The sequence below is a fragment of the Palaemon carinicauda genome, chromosome 40 (assembly GCF_036898095.1).
Source record: "Palaemon carinicauda isolate YSFRI2023 chromosome 40, ASM3689809v2, whole genome shotgun sequence".
Taxonomy (NCBI): Eukaryota; Metazoa; Arthropoda; class Malacostraca; order Decapoda; family Palaemonidae; genus Palaemon; species Palaemon carinicauda.
Window position 1 is genome coordinate 52,110,945 of NC_090764.1, and position 20,699 is coordinate 52,131,643.

Genomic DNA, 20,699 nt, shown 5'->3' on the forward strand with positions numbered 1-20,699 from the left:
GACTTTATTAGCGAACAAATTATCATTTTTTTCCTTTTTTGTTACTGATACTTTTCAAATTTTATAATCACAATTATTACTCTTGAAGTAGAAGGATTTACTCGTGTATAATGATTAACAAAACAAATGTAAAAATATTTAAAAAATTCTGTCCCTAATCTAATATAATTGGCCTTCCCATCTGGTCTCTTTAAGGGCATTTAACCCAAGCGAGAAAATAGTTTTACCGTAATTTGATTACGCTTGACTCTTTATTATTATTATTTTTTCCAGACTCCGTCAGAGTCGAATAGGGGAAAGGCGGTTACATAGTGTGTTTACGAAAAGACAAGTAGCCGATGGGAAAAACCATTCGGGAAAAAATATAGTCTGAAATCAGTTAGATTTAGTCATTGGTGGAATAGATAAGCCCATCCCCGTTGCCCAACTGATACCATTATAGTAAATTAGGGAAAACAGCCATTTAGACCGTGTGGGAGATAGATAGCTCTTCGTGGTGGGTCGGGGACTAGCAAACGACATCAGTGTTGCAACACCATTGCTTGTAAAAATAGTAGTATTGTGCATTTGGTTATGAGCTTTTATGTTTAATCGGTCATTTCCCCAGTTTTTTACCAATATGATTGACAGCGTTAAAGGTTATGCTTTAGTTATTAATTTGTCTGTCATGATTTTGTGATGCCACCCTAGGTCTTCAGTTCGTATGCCGGTGAACAAATTTGTGCCGAAGCGTAAAAGTGATTTCGGTTTTTTCCCCAAAACGTAATGTCAAGTCAGGTCAGGTCAGATAAGGTGGGGAAACCTTAGGTTAGCTGATATCCCCTTAATTTCCTTATCTTTCTCTCAACACATTGGTGATTTTAGTTGCCATAGAAAACGGGACATGCGGTTAATTCACAATTTTTTTTTTGGGGGGGGGAGTGGACCATTGACTTGCTACCAAGGTCTATTAGATTCTATAGACCTCGCTTGCTACCATGTTACATATTTTCAAGGACACTTGTTTTTGTGGCAAGCCATAATTTCTCGGAATCTTTCAAACTTTCTCTGATGACAACCAAACTTTTAGTTTTCAAAGTCTAATAAAGCCATAAAAATGTTCACGATAGTGATCACTACTCTATATATTCTACATAATTTGTTTTTCTTTGCATCGTCTATTCCTGATTTCTGTTATTAGCACTTTCAGATTTACGATCCATTCTCGTAAAATAAACTGTGCCATTATTATTGAAAATGATCATAACCTGCCAATTTCCCCAAATCTCAAGTTTGACAGTTTATGCGTCACAGCTGTCTCTTGGTCTAATCTTATAGTTTTTTATACAATTTCTTTCTCTAAATGGACTCTTTAATGTTTGCTGTTAAAAGATTGTTCCAATATTACTTATTCTATCATGGCGAGGCATTTTAGAATTATTGAAACTCGGCAATAATTTTAGATTCATATAAAGAAGATTCACTTCTATGTAAAGCCAGGTCTTGTGGTGGTGAAACGGAAACAAAAATGGTATAATCTCCTTGGAAATTTGTTCTGAACTTTTTCAGTGCCCTCCCAAACCATTCTATACTCTTTTCTCTCACCTAATGAATCTTGATGACGTTACCAATAAACCAACGTAACGGTATCGCCGTTTGTCTTTTATTGTCTTTGCCAAGTCGAAGATTTGCCTGGAGATTTATGTATTCACCTCTGTCTGTTTGATAGTTTATCTATTAGTTTGTGAGCAACTTCACACACAAACCAATGTACATATTTTTACCAAACTTGGTAGATCTCTTGGGTATATTACCCAAGGATGAGTAACATTTTGGATAAAGTATAATAATGTACAAGAAAGCAGTGTGTAGTACTTTAAGAATAATCTTAATGTTAAGTAAATGGCCAATATTTTGTTACGCAAAAAAAAAAATACTGAACCAAATTTAACGAAACTTGGTGGACATGTGGGGCTATGGACCAAGGACAAATCCATTAGATTTTGAAGAAAATACATCGAACTACAAGTACGTAGTGGAGTGCAAAATAAAACTGCTTGGTGTGGCGAAGGCATGCTCTCTGCTGAGTGACCCTAGTCTACTTCTTGAAAGTGTTTTCGTTCTCTCAGCTTCCTTTGCAATCTGTTTTCCATTTTGTCGTGTCCCGCCTCTTGATTTTGACTTCACTCATTAAGTTAGAGGCTTATTTTACATTCTCATTATAGCAATCTGCTCTTGAATTACTTTGATAATTTTGGTGTCACTTATATATATATTTTTTGTTTAAGATCGCCCTCTTCGATTTTGCCATTCGAGATTGATTTTTTTTTCACATTTGGCTCAAGAAATTTTGGAGTCTCATGAAGAACACTTGTTCGTTGTTATTTCAGTTTCAACTTTAGTAATTTAAGGTTGTAATTTCTAACGTCAAACTATAATGTTCGGAAAATGTAAAAAATAGGGTTAACTTTCCACCAGATGGCTATTAAAAAATCCTTATTGCAGAAAAAAATTCTTCCCGTATATTCTTCTCATTAATGATTCTTCTAGTTCAAAAATAATTTTTCAATTTCCTTATTGGTTTGTACTAACCATAATCTCTCAGGTACGAGCGTATTATGAGGGCCCGCTTTGTGACATGAATGTAGCCGGCCATCTCACCTTGGGTTACACAGGATAATTTTTTCTCTTGGTTTATACAGCTTTCTCGAGTTAATGCATAAATTTACATTCGTTACGCGTTTTTTGTTGTGCGCGCGAGGAAAGCTACCTTTTCTTCATCCCTTTTAACCGTAGGGCAAGGGAAGACACACTTGAAAGGTAAAAAATATATAAAGGAAAGTCGTACAAAAAACTTTTTTTGAAGGTGGACTGCTATTTCATATTCAGGATCATTTATTTCTCGCAATACAAAGACCAGCGTTTTCCGGCCGTGTCACCATAGAAACGCATAAAGGCTCTCTGTACTGTTGCTGTCTTGAGCTTCATGTTTACGACTATACAAAAATAGGCAGAAATAAAAACTTAGGATGGTCCACGATGTATATAGTTTTCGTTCGTTTCAGACACCAGCTGTGAGCATATCAGTAATAAAGGCAACATTAGTCTTGTTAGTGGGATGTCACAAAGTTATACTCCTTCCAAAATAAAGAATATAATACGAAAAGTTTGGAAGTGAAATAAGCTTGTCCTAGCACCTAACACGGATGACAGGCCATTAACTATGCAAGAGCTTGTTTTACAAGCTACATGTTATTTTGTGTTGGGCATTATGTAGTTAAAAAGGAAGGGACGGAAAGTGTATTTTTATGGAGAAAAAAATCCAGGACTTGATGAAATAAGCTTTCAACTAAACAATGAAATAAACAAAGCTTTCAAATAAACATAAATAACTGAAGAAGAAAGTTTTCAACTAATAATCATATCTTTCTGGTTTCTATGTCATAATTATGCGTACGATTCACTTCTGCGGACAAAGTGATGTTCTTCCAAGTCAAAATTCACAAGACTTTTGACCGGCGAGGGTTATTCAATATAAATTTAGTTCGATACGGTAGCATGGGTGTCTTTTGAAAAAAAAGTCAGTGCCTCATTCCTGATGTAACACCCAACGGCAAGTGTTTTGCAATATAAATTAGTGGGATACGGTAGCATCTTTTTTTTTTTTTGGGGGGGGGGGGGGTCAGTGCCTCATTCCTGATTGTAACACTAGAATATGATTACAAATAAAATCATTTCTGACCCTCCACTTTCTTACATTTGCTAAAAAAATTTTTTTCTTTCTTAGTGCCCCATCTTCCCTATCATAAATTCTAAAAAATCTTGAACTTTAAAAGATTATTTTTTCTCTCATTGTATGGCATTTTTTACTCTTTACTAAAAGATCTATTTTTAGCCGTCTCATTGTATGGCATTTTTTACTCTTTACTAACTAACTTTTTACATAGCCGTTTCATGACACAAATACTTGATTTAAACCTTCATCTTTGTTTCCAAATCCCATACTGTTCTTTTATATCATCTGTCTTACTTATACCTTTTACCTTAACTTTCATGATTTTTTTTTTATCCATTCCTGTGGATCATGTCTCCTGTCTAAAATTACCGCGCATGACACATTCAAGTAGTCGACCAAATTTGGCCCCATAATGCCTCAACTTTAACGTATTCTTAAACCTCTTAATTGCCCTCCATATGTCCTCAACAGTCACTCTTACTGGTATACTCAAAATTCCCTTTTCACTCTTGCCCCATAGAGTTCTGCGTTGCATTTATCTTCCACTTTGAACAAATCTGCAAGTCTAAAGAGCGCATTCACTACTACACCTTCGTCAAGTCTGAGATCCATTTGTTAATTCAGCTTCTTTTACCTCACTGTGCCCGATATTCCCCCTTAGTTTCAATACTTGTCTTCTTTTCCCGTCTCGCCTTTTTCATGACCTATCCTATCAACCATGCTGCACCTTGCACAAGATCATCTCTTGTCTCGTAATTGCAACCTTTTAAAAGTCTTTCTTTTTTCACCAAATTTTGATTCCCTCATCCCATCATTTACCGTTTTAATTCAATTCCTACTATCCTATACTATCCATAAACGCCACCTGCATTCCCTAAGGATGCCATTATGGAATTCTACTAACTTTGCATGTACTTTCTCCACCGTGTTTATATAATCCTTCCTCTCAATTCATACATTTTCTTTTTATGCGCTATTTCCAAGTATACACACACGGACATTGAACATATAGCTAAGTACCGATATCTTCGGGGAAAAAATAATCATAGGTTAATCTGCTTCAAGGTGCTATGTCAAACCTCTCTCTCTCTCTCTCTCTCTCTCTCTCTCTCTCTCTCTCTCTCTCTCTCTCTCTCTCTCTCTCTCTCTCTCTGCATAGCTGATGTGATATGTGCATGTAAAGTAAAAACACCAGATGGTGGATGTGATGTGAGGGACTAGTAAGGGAAGGGCTGGGGGGTTAAGGGGTTGGGCAAAACTTAACGCCAATCGCCAGAGCAGGTGAAAGCAAGTACATTGGAATCGAGATGGTGTATTATCGTAAGTTTGTTCTCCATCTTGAATACAACTTTTCGTTGTTCGATATTTGTCTTGAGCGTGAACTTTCCCTATTTAAGTACAGTAAAAAAGAATGACTTTTACATGAAAAAATTTCCAGCTGGAATCGTGGTCGCAGAGTATCCCCTTTCCTTTCAAGATTCAAATAAACAGCTTGTTTAACTAAGTAAGACAAAAAGTCTTAAATATCTGCGTGAAACCTCCACGCTTTTATGCTTGACTTTCTATAGCGATTCATCATTAGCTGTAAAAGGTCATAGGATTTCTTATAACAAAAGGTCATTATATAATTGCAAGCAAGGCCAACTGGTTTTAGCCTGACAGGAATGAAAGGTTTAACAGTTTCACGGGAAGATGCGGTCATACATCACACTCGAGTCGAATGACCCCATTCTCGTGATATATATTCTTGGCCTCAGAATTAAATGAATACTTTAGATATTCAATGCAGCCTTCAAGAGCCAAACTTTACATATCACTTTCTATTTTTCCCTCATTTATTCAACTGTAGTAATTTAGTTAAATCTGATGTTGGAGAATAGCTACGACTGGCAATGGTGAAATATTATTATTATTATTATTGTTATTACCTGCTAAAAACTACAACCCTAGTTGGAAAAGCAGGATGCTATACGGCCAGGGGCCCCAACAGGGAAAATAGGCCAGTAAGGAAAGGAAACAAGGAAAAATAAAACATTTCAAGAACTCTTAACAACATTGAAATAAACATTTTCTCTAAAACTTTAACAAAACGAGAGGAAGAGAAATTATATTGTGCTCGATTGTACCCTCAAGCAAGAGAGAAGGCTTACTAAACTTATGAAGCCATGACTATTTAATCAAAGAGTGAATGGGGGAAAGATTATTGCTACTCACGAGTATGCTGGAAATTAACCATGGATGTAGTTGTCCTTTATGATAATAATTTTAAAAATAAAAAAATTACAATAATAATAATGTTAAAGAAAAACGATCGGTTAATATACACAACACTTTCTCTAAAAGTACGTACACAGCATAAAAAAAATGTAGGGGTAAGGGTCAGACCCGGTCTTGGTCATCATCCAAGCTAGACAAAATCCCAACCGTTAATGAACGCTTACTCGACATGCCTATCGGTTTGAGGTTTTCTCATTTGGAGGAACGAATATAATTTATAGCTTTCATTGTCGGAACACTTGGATTTTTTTTTCCTTTTATGTGCGGCATTTTAATCTTGAAGCTCAAAAAAGAATTTTATTTGGAAACTTGGGAGTTTAGGAAACATGTGTTCAACTAAAACTGCTTGGCTGGCCTCATTTTCCTAGGTCATTGGGAGAGGGTAGTGGCTACATGGCTCCCACCTCCCTTCAAAACGCCAGTCACCTCTCTCTCTCTCTCTCTCTCTCTCTCTCTCTCTCTCTCTCTCTCTCTCTCTCTCTCTCTCTCTCTCTCTCTCTCTCTCTCTCTCTCTCTCAGGCTTTTGTAGTTGGATTTTCATCTAAAATCGATATGCACTATGAGGCAGCTTTCTGCCTAGTATTCAGCAATTTTAAAAATGACCAGAGAAAGTACTTTCCCGGACTGTGAGACTGATTCTGTGGCCCTTAGGAAGTGTACATCTGGTTACTTTCTTATGGAGAACCATATATTTGTTGAATTGTATAGAAACATTGTGAATATTAAAAAATGGCATTTTCGTTCAAGTAAAATACAAGCATGATTTGAAACTTATGTTTTTGTCGAATCTATTGTTCTTATCTTCATTTTTTCTATTTTTAGACATCATTTTCTTGACTCCTCTTTCCATTTTATAGAAACAGATTCATTGACTGGCGCACTATGGAACATTTGACTCGTCAGTGCATACATCACATTTTGAAACAACGACAGTTTAATAATGTTCACTACAAAAATATCATGCTTTTACACATACTTTCAATTTAAACTCTATGGAAAGTATTTGAAGTCATGTTTTGGGGAGACTAAGTGTTTAACATAAATTTAAAGATAAAACTTGAAACAAGTATATTATTTAAAACAAAAATATCGTGTTTTTGCATAGTTGGATATCGAATAAAGTCAAATGTGTGAAATTGAATTTTACTGAAATTGAGTATATATTTCAATGAAAAATTTTTTTCAGTCAAGTCGCATTATTTAAATGCTCGCATTTTACTAGTAAATATGTTTAGAATCAACGTGCTTTGAAAATTCAAAGATTTTATGTGAAACATAAAAAAAAAGTTTCATACTCTTGTGATATTCTCTCCAAACTAATCGATATAAAATCCTATCCAACGACAAACTGCCTGGCCTTTTTTTCTTTCCAATTACCAGGTCGTTGTATTCATAAACACACGCTTGTTTTCGAAACACAAAGCAAACCCAACAAATTTTCTTAACGAAAGTGATTAACTGCTATAATGTTGTTCAGGGGGTTACTTTCCTCTTGGTATCAAATAGAAGATGCTATTTAGCTATGGTAATCTGCTCTTTTAGAAGGATGAAACTCCAATTTTAAACCATTATTCTCTTCTTGAGTGGTCCCATAGTCTCTGTACCATGGACTTCATCTGCCATGGGTTAGCGTTCTCTTGCTTGTAAGTACTGGCGGGTACCGAGTACACTATTCTTTGTGTTTTCTTCCCCTTTTTATGAAAGGTGTGTTGGGCAGGCTTAATATTAAAACCACCAATGGTTTTAATATCAAGAGGCTACCTTTTCCCTACATGTTCCTTTATCTTCCTCTCTCTATTCATTTTCAAAACCATTGTTACGGTACAGAATTCCTACAGTTGAAGTGATTAGCTTGGAGGGTATTAAGCCTTGCATAGTGTGTCAGCTTCGCCATGTTGACCAATTCTATCAGAAATTTTGCCTGACGTTAGTCTTTTAGTTGCTTCGTATATACAGTATAGTTGTGTACTTTGATAAAGAGTGATTTTGAAATGGGATGTCATCCATAGGTAAAGAGAATATATATATATTAGGACTGAGTACCTTTCGTGAATGTTACGAGAAGGTCATGAAGGTCTGTGGCTGACATAACCACTTTTGTTTGTTTGTGTTCCAGCTATTGGAATGCTGAGTTACATAATTCTATAATTATTAGACTGTCTCCTTTCCACTAAGGCCAGGATAAAAGAAGGTAATGGAAGGGCCTCGTTTGTGCCTGGTGATTTCAATGATCTCTTTAGGAAGTGGTTGAGTTTTTCTCTGAATCGACTTCGAGAAATAAAATAGACAGTCAAACTTGTTAGTGAAAAACATACAGCAAAGTATGACTCCTTATCAATTAAACTATAATGGTGGAAATAAGGGTTCATTTCGATTCCAAGTCCAAATCCTGAATTTGTCAGGAATAAATAGTTCTCTTTACTGTTTACCTCGATTTTATCTCGACACTAAGGTTGAATCCGTGGTGGAGAAGAAATACTTGCCATAGTCATAAAAGGAATTTCACTGTGGGGCTCCAATCCCACGGCAAAGTGAACTCTATATGCAAAGGGGCTTTTACATACTTAATAAGTCCATACTGATCGAGATGGGTTGATTTCGATTCTATGTGCAAAGACAAAAAAAAGTAGCATAGTCGTAGTCGATTCAAGTCTTCCTCTTTACATATATTTCCCACTCAACATTAAGATTTAAATCATGGGCTGGTAAAAATATTTTGGGATTTTAAGCTATCCTTATGCAGTATCAATGACTTGTGAATAATCTAATTTACATTGTTGAAATATTGATAAAAGATGAGAATTATATTTAAATGGTACTTTTAAGACCAAGTATCTTGGAATTATTTAAAGTGTTTTATCTTTGATTGGACAGTTCTTAAGTCATTACAAAATAATGAGTATTATTTTACAGTTTGTGAATATCTTTTACATCTCATTTCTTTAATTTCAGGTGACGTGATGACGGGGGTGTGCTTTGTGGGCCTCTGGAATGTACGAGCTCTTCAAGGATTTGTGTTGGCACCGTTGTTCTTCTACTTAGTCATGGGAACCATCTTCCTCCTGACAGGTTTTGTCTCTCTCTTCCGCATCAGGACCATCATGAAGCACGACGGTACAAAGACAGACAAACTGGAGAGATTCATGGTGCGCATCGGAGTTTTCAGCGTCCTTTACACTGTGCCAGCAACCGTTCTGGTGGCTTGTCTCTTCTACGAACAGGCCTATCATGACGAGTGGATGGTGGCGTGGCAGAGGGACAAGTGCCAGATCCGCGACGAGCCCTGGGTCTCATACACCATAAACTGTCCTCCTAACGTCGACCACGACACGCCCTTGTCCAAGCCCGACTTCATTTTCTTCATGATAAAGTACCTGAGCACCTTAGTGGTGGGCATCACTTCGGGCTTCTGGGTATGGTCGGGTAAAACACTTGCTGTCTGGAAGAACTGCTACAACCGATGCTTCGGACGACGTACTGAAAGCTACGTGTGACAATCCGCCCCCGCCTGGCCTAATAATGCTCACGCCCTAACGCAGGGGGGTGCATCTGCCCCCTTAACTCCTCAGCCTCCTCCATCCACTGCCACAACTACAGCCGTAGCTCGGCTTTTACCAGAAGAGGCTGTCCCCTTCAGACCCACACACACTCCAGAGGAGACTAACTTCTAAAGGAGTTGCGTTTCTTGAAGGAGGAGATCTTCAGCAGAGAGGGGCGAGTGGATACGAACGCTTCCTTAGAGAAAAGGAAGAGACGATGTACACTATCTGCACTTTAGAAGTCTGTTACAAACACCAGTAAAATAATACAAAGTAAAAAAAGTAATAGTAATGTACCATAGCACTTATTCTGATGTGTTTGTAATGTCGCCAATGTTTTTGTAACGTTGCCACGTAAACTTTCATCCGTTATGCAATTCTAAAAGGAACCCGGTGCAGGTTGTGCATATTCAGTATCCAATTTGAGCTACATTAGATCTTGCATTGAGTAAAATAATTCTATTTTAATGAAAAAAAATCGAACAGAAAGTCGAATAAAATGTCTTAAGCCAGGCGGGAAATTGTCATTAACAATGACGGACTATGTTTTTATTGCAATAAACTTTGTACTTCCTCCTACGATAGGAAGATATTTATGTTAGTTCTTGTTCTTATGCATTTATAAGTTTTTGTTGACTACTGGTGCATCTTTTGGTGCAATGTGAATCTCCCGATTAGGGATCGTATGTATATTAATGAAAATGTGCATTTGGGGTCGAGTGAATAGTTACGGTTTTATATAAAACAAAAGGTCCCCTAATTTAAATAATGATGTACTTAATATCTGTTCCTGCTATGTAATTAGTATTAATTGACAATCTTCAGACAATCTTGTTGGGATAACCCGTGTAAAGCAATACGTAATTTAATAAATGCTACAGTAATGAACAGATTATGTACATACGATAACTTTTGCCGGGAGAAAGAACCTATGACATCCAAGCTAGTCGTCAGTCCCTTCCCCCCTTTTTTAAAGTTTATAGTTTTGTAATATATTGTTCAAAGTAGGTCTTTGTATACAATTAAAAAAATGTAAAGTGAACTAAATATATAATTAAGAGTTTTTGTAAAATGATGTAAAAATAGACTAATTATGATGTACGTTAAAATAAATAATCTGCAAAATGCCGATATCAGAAGATTCTATATTATATTTGTATTGCATATTCGATTTGGACGATAAATTTTTTTCTAAAAGGGTTTATAAACCTTGTTTACTATATTAAATTTTACTACTCTACAGACAATCGTTAGTTTCGACATAATTAGCGATCAGGAATCTGATTAAGTTATTGTGAATCAGACAGAATACCTTGAAAAAGTAGGCAAGGAAGTCTATTGGAGTATATGTGTATCAGATTATTAACTAAGGAAAAAATAATTTTTACAGTCTACGTGCATTATCTTTTTTCTTTTATCAATGTCACCTCATTTTTGTTTTTTATCAATGATAATTGGTCTAATATATCTGTTGTAACTGTAAATGAGTTAAAATTTTTATTTAAGGTAACTTCAAAACTACGTTTAAGTGAGAGTTTTGGAAGAATTTTTTAATTAAGCCATGTTTATATTTGTGTAAATAAGTATATGTTAGGTTAAACTTAGTTTCTAAGCCACTGAATGTGTTACTTCCATAAATCAAAATGAATAATAAAAAGAGCATGTCTGTGCAGCTGACTTTTTTTATGTGCAATTGTTTGTAAATTGCTGTTTAGTTCAGAAATGATTAGCTCAGTACTCCTACTTCCTCTCATCTACCTTTGTACTGTGTATAGAAAGTCTAGTAATGTGAAAAGAAAACTGCAATTTCGGAATGGAATTGAGAGTTACATTTACAAAGCGATCGTCATTTAAACAAAGGGGTTTTTTTCATTAGTCTAAAATCCCATTTATTTTCTAGCGAGTAATGTAAAAACAGATGGAAAATTCTGTGAGGGACTATTAAATGTTGCTAGTCTGTAATGCGAAGTAATCGTTGTACTGTATAGGTCACAATTTGAATACATTCAAAATGGGGACTCGTGTTTTGATGAGATTCTATTGAGTATTGTATAATTTAAAAAGGTAAATGGAAATTCCTAATTTCTGTGAGTTTATGTTTAAAACTAAAATTACCAAACAATCGAACTTTTACAAAAGGAAATTATATTTCAATATTCACTGTGTGATGTATTTTTGCTTATTTACAGTATGATTTGTTATCAATTGCAGCAAGTACCATTTGGGAGAGAGTAATTATGTCAACATGAAAGACCTGTTGTCTAGTGCGGGCCCAACCAGTGGACAGTAGAACCCCTCCAAGTGTTGTAGTAGTGTCTGTTTGTGTGTGTGTCTGTTCAAAGACAAAAGTAACTATTACAAACGTCCACAAAGAGCTTGCCACAGTTATAGATGTATTTATGTGTATATTATGTATATAATTCCAATAACTTTTATATATGTTTTGTATATAGTACATAATAAGATCTCAAATTATATTGTGTTTTTATTATATACCCCCATGGATTTTTATTAAATGTAACTTTTTTTACTCAAGAAAACATTATATAGAATGCCGTTTCAGGGTTTATTGCTGCTATAAAATCAAAAGCATTTACAACATTTAGAAATTATAAAAATAGCAAGTTGTGTTGCAGATAAAAGTATCAAGTTGGGGAATTACCAGCCATTACTCGCCAAAAAATAATAAAGCAATTGACGACAAAGAACAATATTTTGACAAAAAAAGTCTCGATTCAATATCAAATGAGGATCAAGACAAAATTTGAACATTAACCATTATATGTAGTTAAATAAAGACTGGAAATTCGTGCTTTATCCAAAGACGAAAGCAACTGGAAACTGCTAATAATTTACGCAAGTTAACCAGAACTAAAGCATTTTCATTAACGCAATTGCAATTAGGGTAATTCTCAATATAAGAGAAATCTAAAAGATAAAACAACCAGATAGATATGTCCTAAAGAAAATTCATAACAAAAAGCCGATTAACGAATTTATCAAATGAAAAAGTTACATATAAATAAAGATTTTAAGGAAAAGCAAGAAATTAAACAGGAGGAACAAAGCTTTCCAAAAACTTTAGCATTGAATAAATTTAAACAAATGTAAGTATTAAAAGGTGAACAAATAATGAGGAAAATATCACTCGATAAAAAAGTGTTGCAAAATAATTTTCATGGAGAGAACAAAAAGTAAGAGACCGGTTTGGAATGCCGAGCAAAATAATGTTACCGTGAAATGTCTATCCACTGAGAGACCAAGGAAAGTACAATCAACAATAGGTTAATGAATTGGTAATAGGCAAAAACACTGAAAAGATTTTACTTGAGCTAAACCTGATTGATACATTTTATAATTTTCTACCAAAATATAAAAATTTGAAAAAAATGACAACGAAGGATAAGGCATTTAAAGGCACCAATAGATGGAGATTTGAATACAGTAAAAAGGGTCAAACCTTTTCTGATTAAGAATTCAAACTTGCCTCGGTATTAAAAAAAAAAAACGATAGAAATAATAAATGAAAAAGGACATTTAAATTGAGAAATTAAAAGTAATATTAAAGTGAGCATGGTCATCAGACATCTGGTGAGAGTAATATAACGTTGAGAAAATTAAACTTAAAATAAAAAAAGAAGATTCATGAAGATAACTGCCATAACAAGAACAATATCAAATAGCAAGAGGAAAACTTTTGTGACACTGGAACTGTCACTATATAATCCATTCAATTATGTAAGAAAACATTTCCATAAATATAACTTATATCGCGGGCCCATAAGTAATGGTTAATAATTACCTAAAATTTTTAAGCTTTTGCAAGAGTACCATAAATAGATATATTCAGTGTATAATGTCAAAGGGACAAATTGGAATATTAATTTGTATATTCATCAGAGGGGAATAATATATGGAATATATACGACATAAGACAAACGCAAAATGAGATGTATGCAACAAGGATTGAACAACCAAAACTATTACGGTAACATTAACAATTCCCCAACAACTGGCACCCCTAAAAATAAATATATATATATATATATATATATATATATATATATATATATATATATATATATATATATATATATATATATAAACTTGTTAACTTGTATAAATTACCAGAAAACCTACGGCTGTCTTTACAAAAAAGAAGGGCAACTTGATATTACTACAACATCGAGGCAGAAAGAGATTCTAATCTCTCTACTTACTGTCAAACAGCTAAAAGGGTTACGTCGTCTACTTTTCCTGTAGAATCTGGACAACGTGTATGTGGGGTGGGGGCCCAAGGCCTCTGGTTTTACGGCAAAGTTAAATACATCTTCAGCTTAGGCATGTACTTCAATAAGCATTATAGCGTTATTCCAAATCAAATCGGCTTTATTACTTCTCCAGAAATGATAAGCGTCTTGTTTCTTCAAATAACCGTCCTCAATTACCAACAAACGAGTCTTTGTCCATATCAAGGTGGAAGAAGAACAGGTGGGATCACGCCCAGCTCGAGAGAGTCAGTGACGTCAAACGGAACCCAGAACTACTGTCAAATATTACTGCAATGCATTACCAGCCATATGGCACCATTGCATTGTTTTATAATTCTATTAGTTTAAGAAGTTTATGATATAATGAAATTTAACATTACAGAAGAAAATAATTGTCATATAGCCTAATCACTAGCATATAACATGAATGCTTCTACTGTCTTGGGGTTAGAGTTCTCTTGCTTGAGGATACACTCGGGCACACTAACAAAACAAGAGGAAGAAAAATAAGATTGAATAAAGTTTTTATAGTTGATATAGAAGATATTTATTCTAATGCTGTTGCTCTAATTAAAACATTTTTTTCTTTTTTGCCTATCCTCACTGAGCTATTTTCCCTGTTGGAGCCCCTGGGCTTATAGCATCCTGCTTTTCCAGCTAGTGTTGTAGCTTAGCAAGTAATAATAATAATAATACTGAATAAACTCAACAGCGGTATGAAACAATTTTTTTTACTGCTTCAGAAAACTAGGCAAAGGTATTGCTAAATAATAATGCCTATAATTAATATTCACAGTGTCAATGTAGACTTCTTTTGAGTCTTGGAATTGAAAACAATTACTATAGTATATAATTTGCAGCAATCGTTTAGTCTAATTTCTTGTTAGGAACTAGCCTAATAGGCCTAGTTTTGCAGTACTTTTAACAGTAGGTTTGATTTATTGGGCTGGTTAATTTCCTCCTTTTGATGAAATAAACTCTACTCTTATAGAGCTGACCCGATTAGCATCGGGAAAAAAGTTATATTAATGTTAAATAAATGAATAAAATGTAGCCTATATTAAATATAATGAAAAAAGAAAAAAATAAGAGGTAAAAATCTGTGATAAATAGAAGTTTAAATCGTATATATATAAAGACTGTTTTTCTTAAAATTAAGATCCTAAAAACTAAAAAATTCTCCTTACCTGATAAAAGGTCAATACAACCTTTCTCGCTAAAATATAAATCTCTCTATTTTAAAAACTTTACAATTGCTAAAACTATGTTTTATAGTTAAAAGTACAGTTACACTCATTGCACTTGGTACTGCTTCATGAGGTGTGAATATCAAATTATATTATTATTATTACTAGCCAAGCTACAACCCTAGTTGGAAAAGCAAGATGCTATAAGCCCAAGGGTTCCAATAGGGAAAAATAGCTCTGAGGAAAGGAAAGAGGGATATAAATAAATGATGAGAATAAATTAATAAATCATTCTAAAAACAGTAACAACGTCAAAACAGATATGTCCTATATAAACTATTAATAACGTCAAAAACAGATATGTCATATATAAACTATTAAAAGACTCATGTCAGCCTGGTCAACAGGAAAACATTTGCTCCAACTTTGAACTTTTGAAGTTCTACTGATTCAACTACCCGATTAGGAAGATCATTCCACAACTTGGTAACAGCTGGAATAAAACTTCTGGAATACTGTGAAGTATTCAGCCTCATGTTGGAGAACGCCTTACTATTAGAATTAATTGCCTGCCTAGTATTACGAACAGGGTAGAATTGTCCAGGGAGATCTGAATGTAAAGGATGGTCAGAGTTATGAAAAATCTTATGCAACATGCATAATGAACTAATTGAACGAAATTTAATAGACCGTAAGTTTGCCTAACAAATTAAGATGAGAAACAGCAGCTGAACACTAGACAGGAGAACAATACTCTAAACAATGTAGAATGAAAGAATTAAAACACTTCTTCAGAATATATTGATCACCGAAAATCTTAAAAGACTTTCTCAATAAGCCAATTTTTTTGTGCAATTGAAGAAGAGACAGACCTAATGTGTTTCGCAAAAGTAAATTTGCTGTCGAGAATCACACCTAAAATTTTAAAAGTCATACAAATTTAAAGAAACATTATCAATACTGAGATCCGGATGTTGAGGAGCCCCGGTCCTTGACCTACCTACAATCATACTTTGAGTTTTGTTAGGATTCAACTTCATACCCCATAATTTTCACCATGCACTAATTTTAGCTAAATCTCTATTAAGGGATTCACCAACCCCAGATCTACATTCAGGGGATGGAATTGATGCAAAGAGTAGCATCATCTGCATATGCAACAAGCTTGTTTTCAAGGGCAAACAACGTCATGTGTATATACTATGAAAAGTAATGGGCCAAGAACACTACCCTGTGGAACACCGGATATCACATTCCTATGCTCACTATGGTGCCCATCAACAACAACTCTTTGAGATCTGTTACTTAAAAAATCAATAATAATGCTAAGAAACGACCCACCCACTCCCAACTGTTTGAGTTTGAAAAGCAGGGCCTCATGATTAACACGAGTTTGAAAACAAGGGCCTCATGATTAACACGGTCAAAGGCAGCACTAAAATCAAAGCCAATCATACGAACTTCCCGACCACAATCAAGGGATTTCTCTACAGCATTGGAGATTGTAAGGCATCACATGCTACAAGGCCTTTACGAAAACCAAATTGCAAACTAGTGAATAGATGATTACCTTCAGCAAACCTATTAAGATGTTTTGCCAGAAGACGTTCAAAAACTTTAGACAATATGGGAGTTATGGAAATTGGGCGGTAATCAGTGGGACTTGAGCTACCACAAACATATTTACATAGAGGAGTAACATTACCAATTCTCCAACAAGTGCTAAAAGCTCCTCTTCTTGCTAACTTGTGCAAAATAACAGATAACTTTGGAGCTAAGAAATCTGCTGTCTTTATAAAAAAAAACAAAGGAAAAATACCATTTGGGTCTACACCTCCATAAGCATCAAGGTCCATCAACAGAGCTTTAATCTCACGAGATCGAAAAGCTCAACTAGTTAGTTTAGCCTCAGGAAAACAGGAATTAGGAAGTTCAAGTGTTTCATTACTCTGTTTACTGTCAAAAACATCAGCCAAAAGGGTTGCCTTTTCCTTTGGACAATGAGTGACTGAGCCATCTGGTTTAAGTAAAAGAGGAACTGTTGCATCTACACCAAAGAGTGCAGATTTAAGGGTAGACCACCATTTATGTTCCTGAGTTGTACCAGAAAGGGTTTCTTTTATGGTTAAATTGTACTCCTTTTCAGTTGAGGCATAAACTCTCTGAGCAAAAGCTCGAAGCTGAGTATAGTTATTCCGGGTCAAATCTGATCTGTTACCCTTCCAAAGATGATAGGCCTCCTGCTTCTCCAAATAAGCACGTCTACAATCATCATTGAACCACGGTTTGTCCTTCACTCGGTACCTTAGCACACGAGAAGGGATATGCCTATCAATTATGTTGACTAGATTTTCATCCAAAGGGACAACAGGATCTACACTACTATATAATTGTGACCAATTCAAGCATAAGAAATCATGCAATATCCCATTCCGGTCTGCTTGGGATTTCATATAAATTTTACAAGAGTATGATATATCAGGGACAGGCTGCTCAGCCTTCACTACTAATGAAATCAAGGCATGATCAGATGTCCCGACAGGAGAACCAACCTTACTAGTTACAACACCAGGGGAGTCAGTGTATACGAGGTTCAAGCAATTACCAGACCTGTGAGTAGCTTCATTTATGATTTGCTCCCAGCCTGATTCAGAGGCAAAGTCTAAAGCTCTTAAGCCATGGCGATCGGTAGGAGAGATAGAACTTAACCACTCCCTATGGTGAGCATTAAAATCACCAACAAAGACAAAAGAATCCTTTCTATCATCTTCTTGTATCTTAGCCATAATGGTAAGAAGACAATCGAAGATAAAATAACACAGCGATATTTCAAGGAGAGAGAAAAAAAACGATACCTCAAGTAAATTCATTCAGCCCAATTCACAAAAAATACTGCATCTAATAATAAGAAAAAGTTCCACAGGTTTCCCAATAGACACATGTTGTGTACCATTAATATGACTAAATGATCACGAAGCAGTGCAAAGACACTGACATTACATTACACTTCAATGTAATATGTTTCTATAGGACTCAAAACGTTATCAAATAATAATATCAAAGTAGAAAGATATTTTCATTATTGAATGCAACGAGTTTCTAACCGCATTCTTTTCAGCATTTCCCATATTTGCTGGAAATAAAACCTTAATTCTGGCAACAAATCCTTAATGGCGCACAAAAGTTTCAAAGAAAAATTATTTACATTCACTCATTGTATCCTAAAATTAACGTTATTATCCAAGAGGAATACGGTGCAAAGGCGTATCTCAGCAACGACTTTTTACTGATTTAATCCTTTGCGTTTCCCAGATATACCAGTGACACCACAAAACCGAACACACTACCCTTCAAACACACACACACACACACACACACACACACAAAGAGTGCTATGCAAGAAATCTTCTTTCAAATAATAGCACCGCCTTTGTAACAGCACTAATAATTAATTTTGGTAACGCCCTTCCGAGTTCTTAAGGCCCTGGCCCATTAATCCTGTTTGGCTCGTCCTGCGGTATATTCATTTTTCCGAGTGGGCAAAGAAAGAACAAAAACATAAGCTCTAATAACCACAAGGTTATAATGCGCCTTCTTTATAATATCATGATTCAATGAGAGGCAAAAGATAATGATGACTCGAGATGTTATTAATGTCTGCTTGCCGCTTCTAGTTGTTCTCTTATTAATAGGTGAAGGTATATAAACAATGATGCAGATCTCTTTTAATCTGCATCGTTATAGGAATCTCAAACTGAAACTCTCAATTTTTGGACACCAAGTAATAGATAACAAAACTCATGAACTTGGTCAAAAGAAAAGTTGAGAGAGAGAGAGAGAGAGAGAGAGAGAGAGAGAGAGAGAGAGAGAGAGAGAGAGAGAGAGAGAGAGTTCCTATTTCTGGAAAGTCCTGAGCCTAAAACCTCCGACCATTACATATATCAAAGTGTGTAATGTCTCCACATTTGGCTCAAGAAATTGTAAAAATAAAACGACGAATGAAAAAAATAAAAAATAAATATTTCTCAAGTTCAAAAAAGTAAAATTCAAGGGTCAAAATAACCCTTATGGCTGAAACGCTTACTTACATGAAACGCATTAAGCGACAGTCTCCTAAATCACAGCATAACGTGATTCATTGGGCAAGGCTTCACACACACACACACACACACACACACACACACACACGCACACAGACACACACACAAAAAAAAGAAAAAAAAAAAAAAAAAAAAAAAACGAAAGACTAGGGAGAGATTTTTCTACCACTGGACCTTTTCACTCCAATGAAGTAAACTGCCTTTTGATGTAACAGCAAGGGTCACTTAGTGAACCTTTTTTCTATAGCTGCGAAACAAAAAATCAGAAAACATTTTGCCTCGACATTAAACAAACGATTCATGGTAGTTCGGGATCTGGATTTTTTTTCTATGATTTATACCGCAAGTATTTTTTTTTCTTTTATGACTTACACCACAAGTAATAAATTTCACATTTTCAAATATTTTTATTTTCAAGTATTTAACTAGAGAAAAAAAAAAGCTCCGATTCCAATCCGGCAAAATCGTATTTCAATACAAATTCTTATTGGAGTCTATTTAATAAATTAAGCATCCTAGGTCTTCAGTGTTCCGCGAAATGATAGCATAGTGAACCCGATCACTAAATGAGGCACTCTGATTTATATTTAGAATTATCAGATTTAAAAAAAAAAAAAATATTAAAAAGAAATAATCCCTTTTACGTTATGGCACGACTGTCTCAAACACAAGGCAATTTGAATCTGAATATTTATTTTCCGAATGGGGCTCATGGGCAACTATTCCTTATACCCAGAAGGCCATACTGATCGATGTATTTCAAAGATTATCTTCCACATTTCCTCCTCTCGTAATCCAAAGATGATCTTAAGTCAATTTTTCATCTCTTGTAAAGAAACCATCGTATGTATACAGTATACAGTTCTCGATGGACAGATATTCCCACAAGATCATTTAATAAGATTGGCGATTTTATAAGGTTTCGACCCATCTGCAGTCTACCCTATGCTACTCACTACTTGACTTTGGAATGAGTTCGACATTTCAAGAAGGCCATCTACTAATCATTTTAAAATCAAAATGCAACAGCCATTTGTAAAGAATTAAGAATTTGGTGCCCAGAATTTGCTATATATATAACTTGAAAATCCTCGTATTTTGGTTCTTTGGCCACTGAGAAGACTTCAGTCTTGTGGTGGTGGCAATAACAATAATTTAGTTGAAAAAAAAATCTCTAAACTTCCCATTAGTGGAGTGACAGAACCAATGAATGTTTACAACCCATTGTATCGACTCTCATGTTAACAAAATAAATACTGCCTTGTATCCTTTTATTAATCGCAAAGGTGGAGATGACAAAAATTGAAAGATCTAGTGTGTTAAGTCCTAATAATAATGGTTCATTAATCTCTTGAAGTACGGTTTAAATAATTGTGGTGTTCTCCATGTTACTGCAGTGCAGTAAGGCCAACGCTGTGTTAAGAAGAATATGTAACAAGGCCTTTTAAGATCTGCTAGATCCTCTTTCCTGCAAAATTTGTTATTGCATAGGTATGACAGTTTATTACTAAGTTATTGTATTAAAAAAGAATTCTTCTCTGATCTATCCATAATACGGTTAAGTACTGTAAAGGGTTATTATAATGGAACTGAAGGGAAATCGTCTCTAT

At 35.0% G+C, this 20,699-nt stretch overlaps 1 protein-coding gene across 1 annotated transcript in view; it reads left to right on the top strand.

Annotated features, from left to right (window-relative positions):
* fz (frizzled) overlaps nt 1–12,008 on the top strand; it is a 294,933-nt gene extending 282,925 nt beyond the window's left edge. The window contains exon 2 of the mRNA XM_068363738.1: nt 8,945–12,008. Coding sequence (XP_068219839.1) covers nt 8,945–9,486 — 542 coding nt within the window. The 3' untranslated portion in view covers nt 9,487–12,008. The remainder of the gene's footprint in view (nt 1–8,944) is intronic.
* Nucleotides 12,009–20,699: the final 8,691 nt, after the last annotated feature.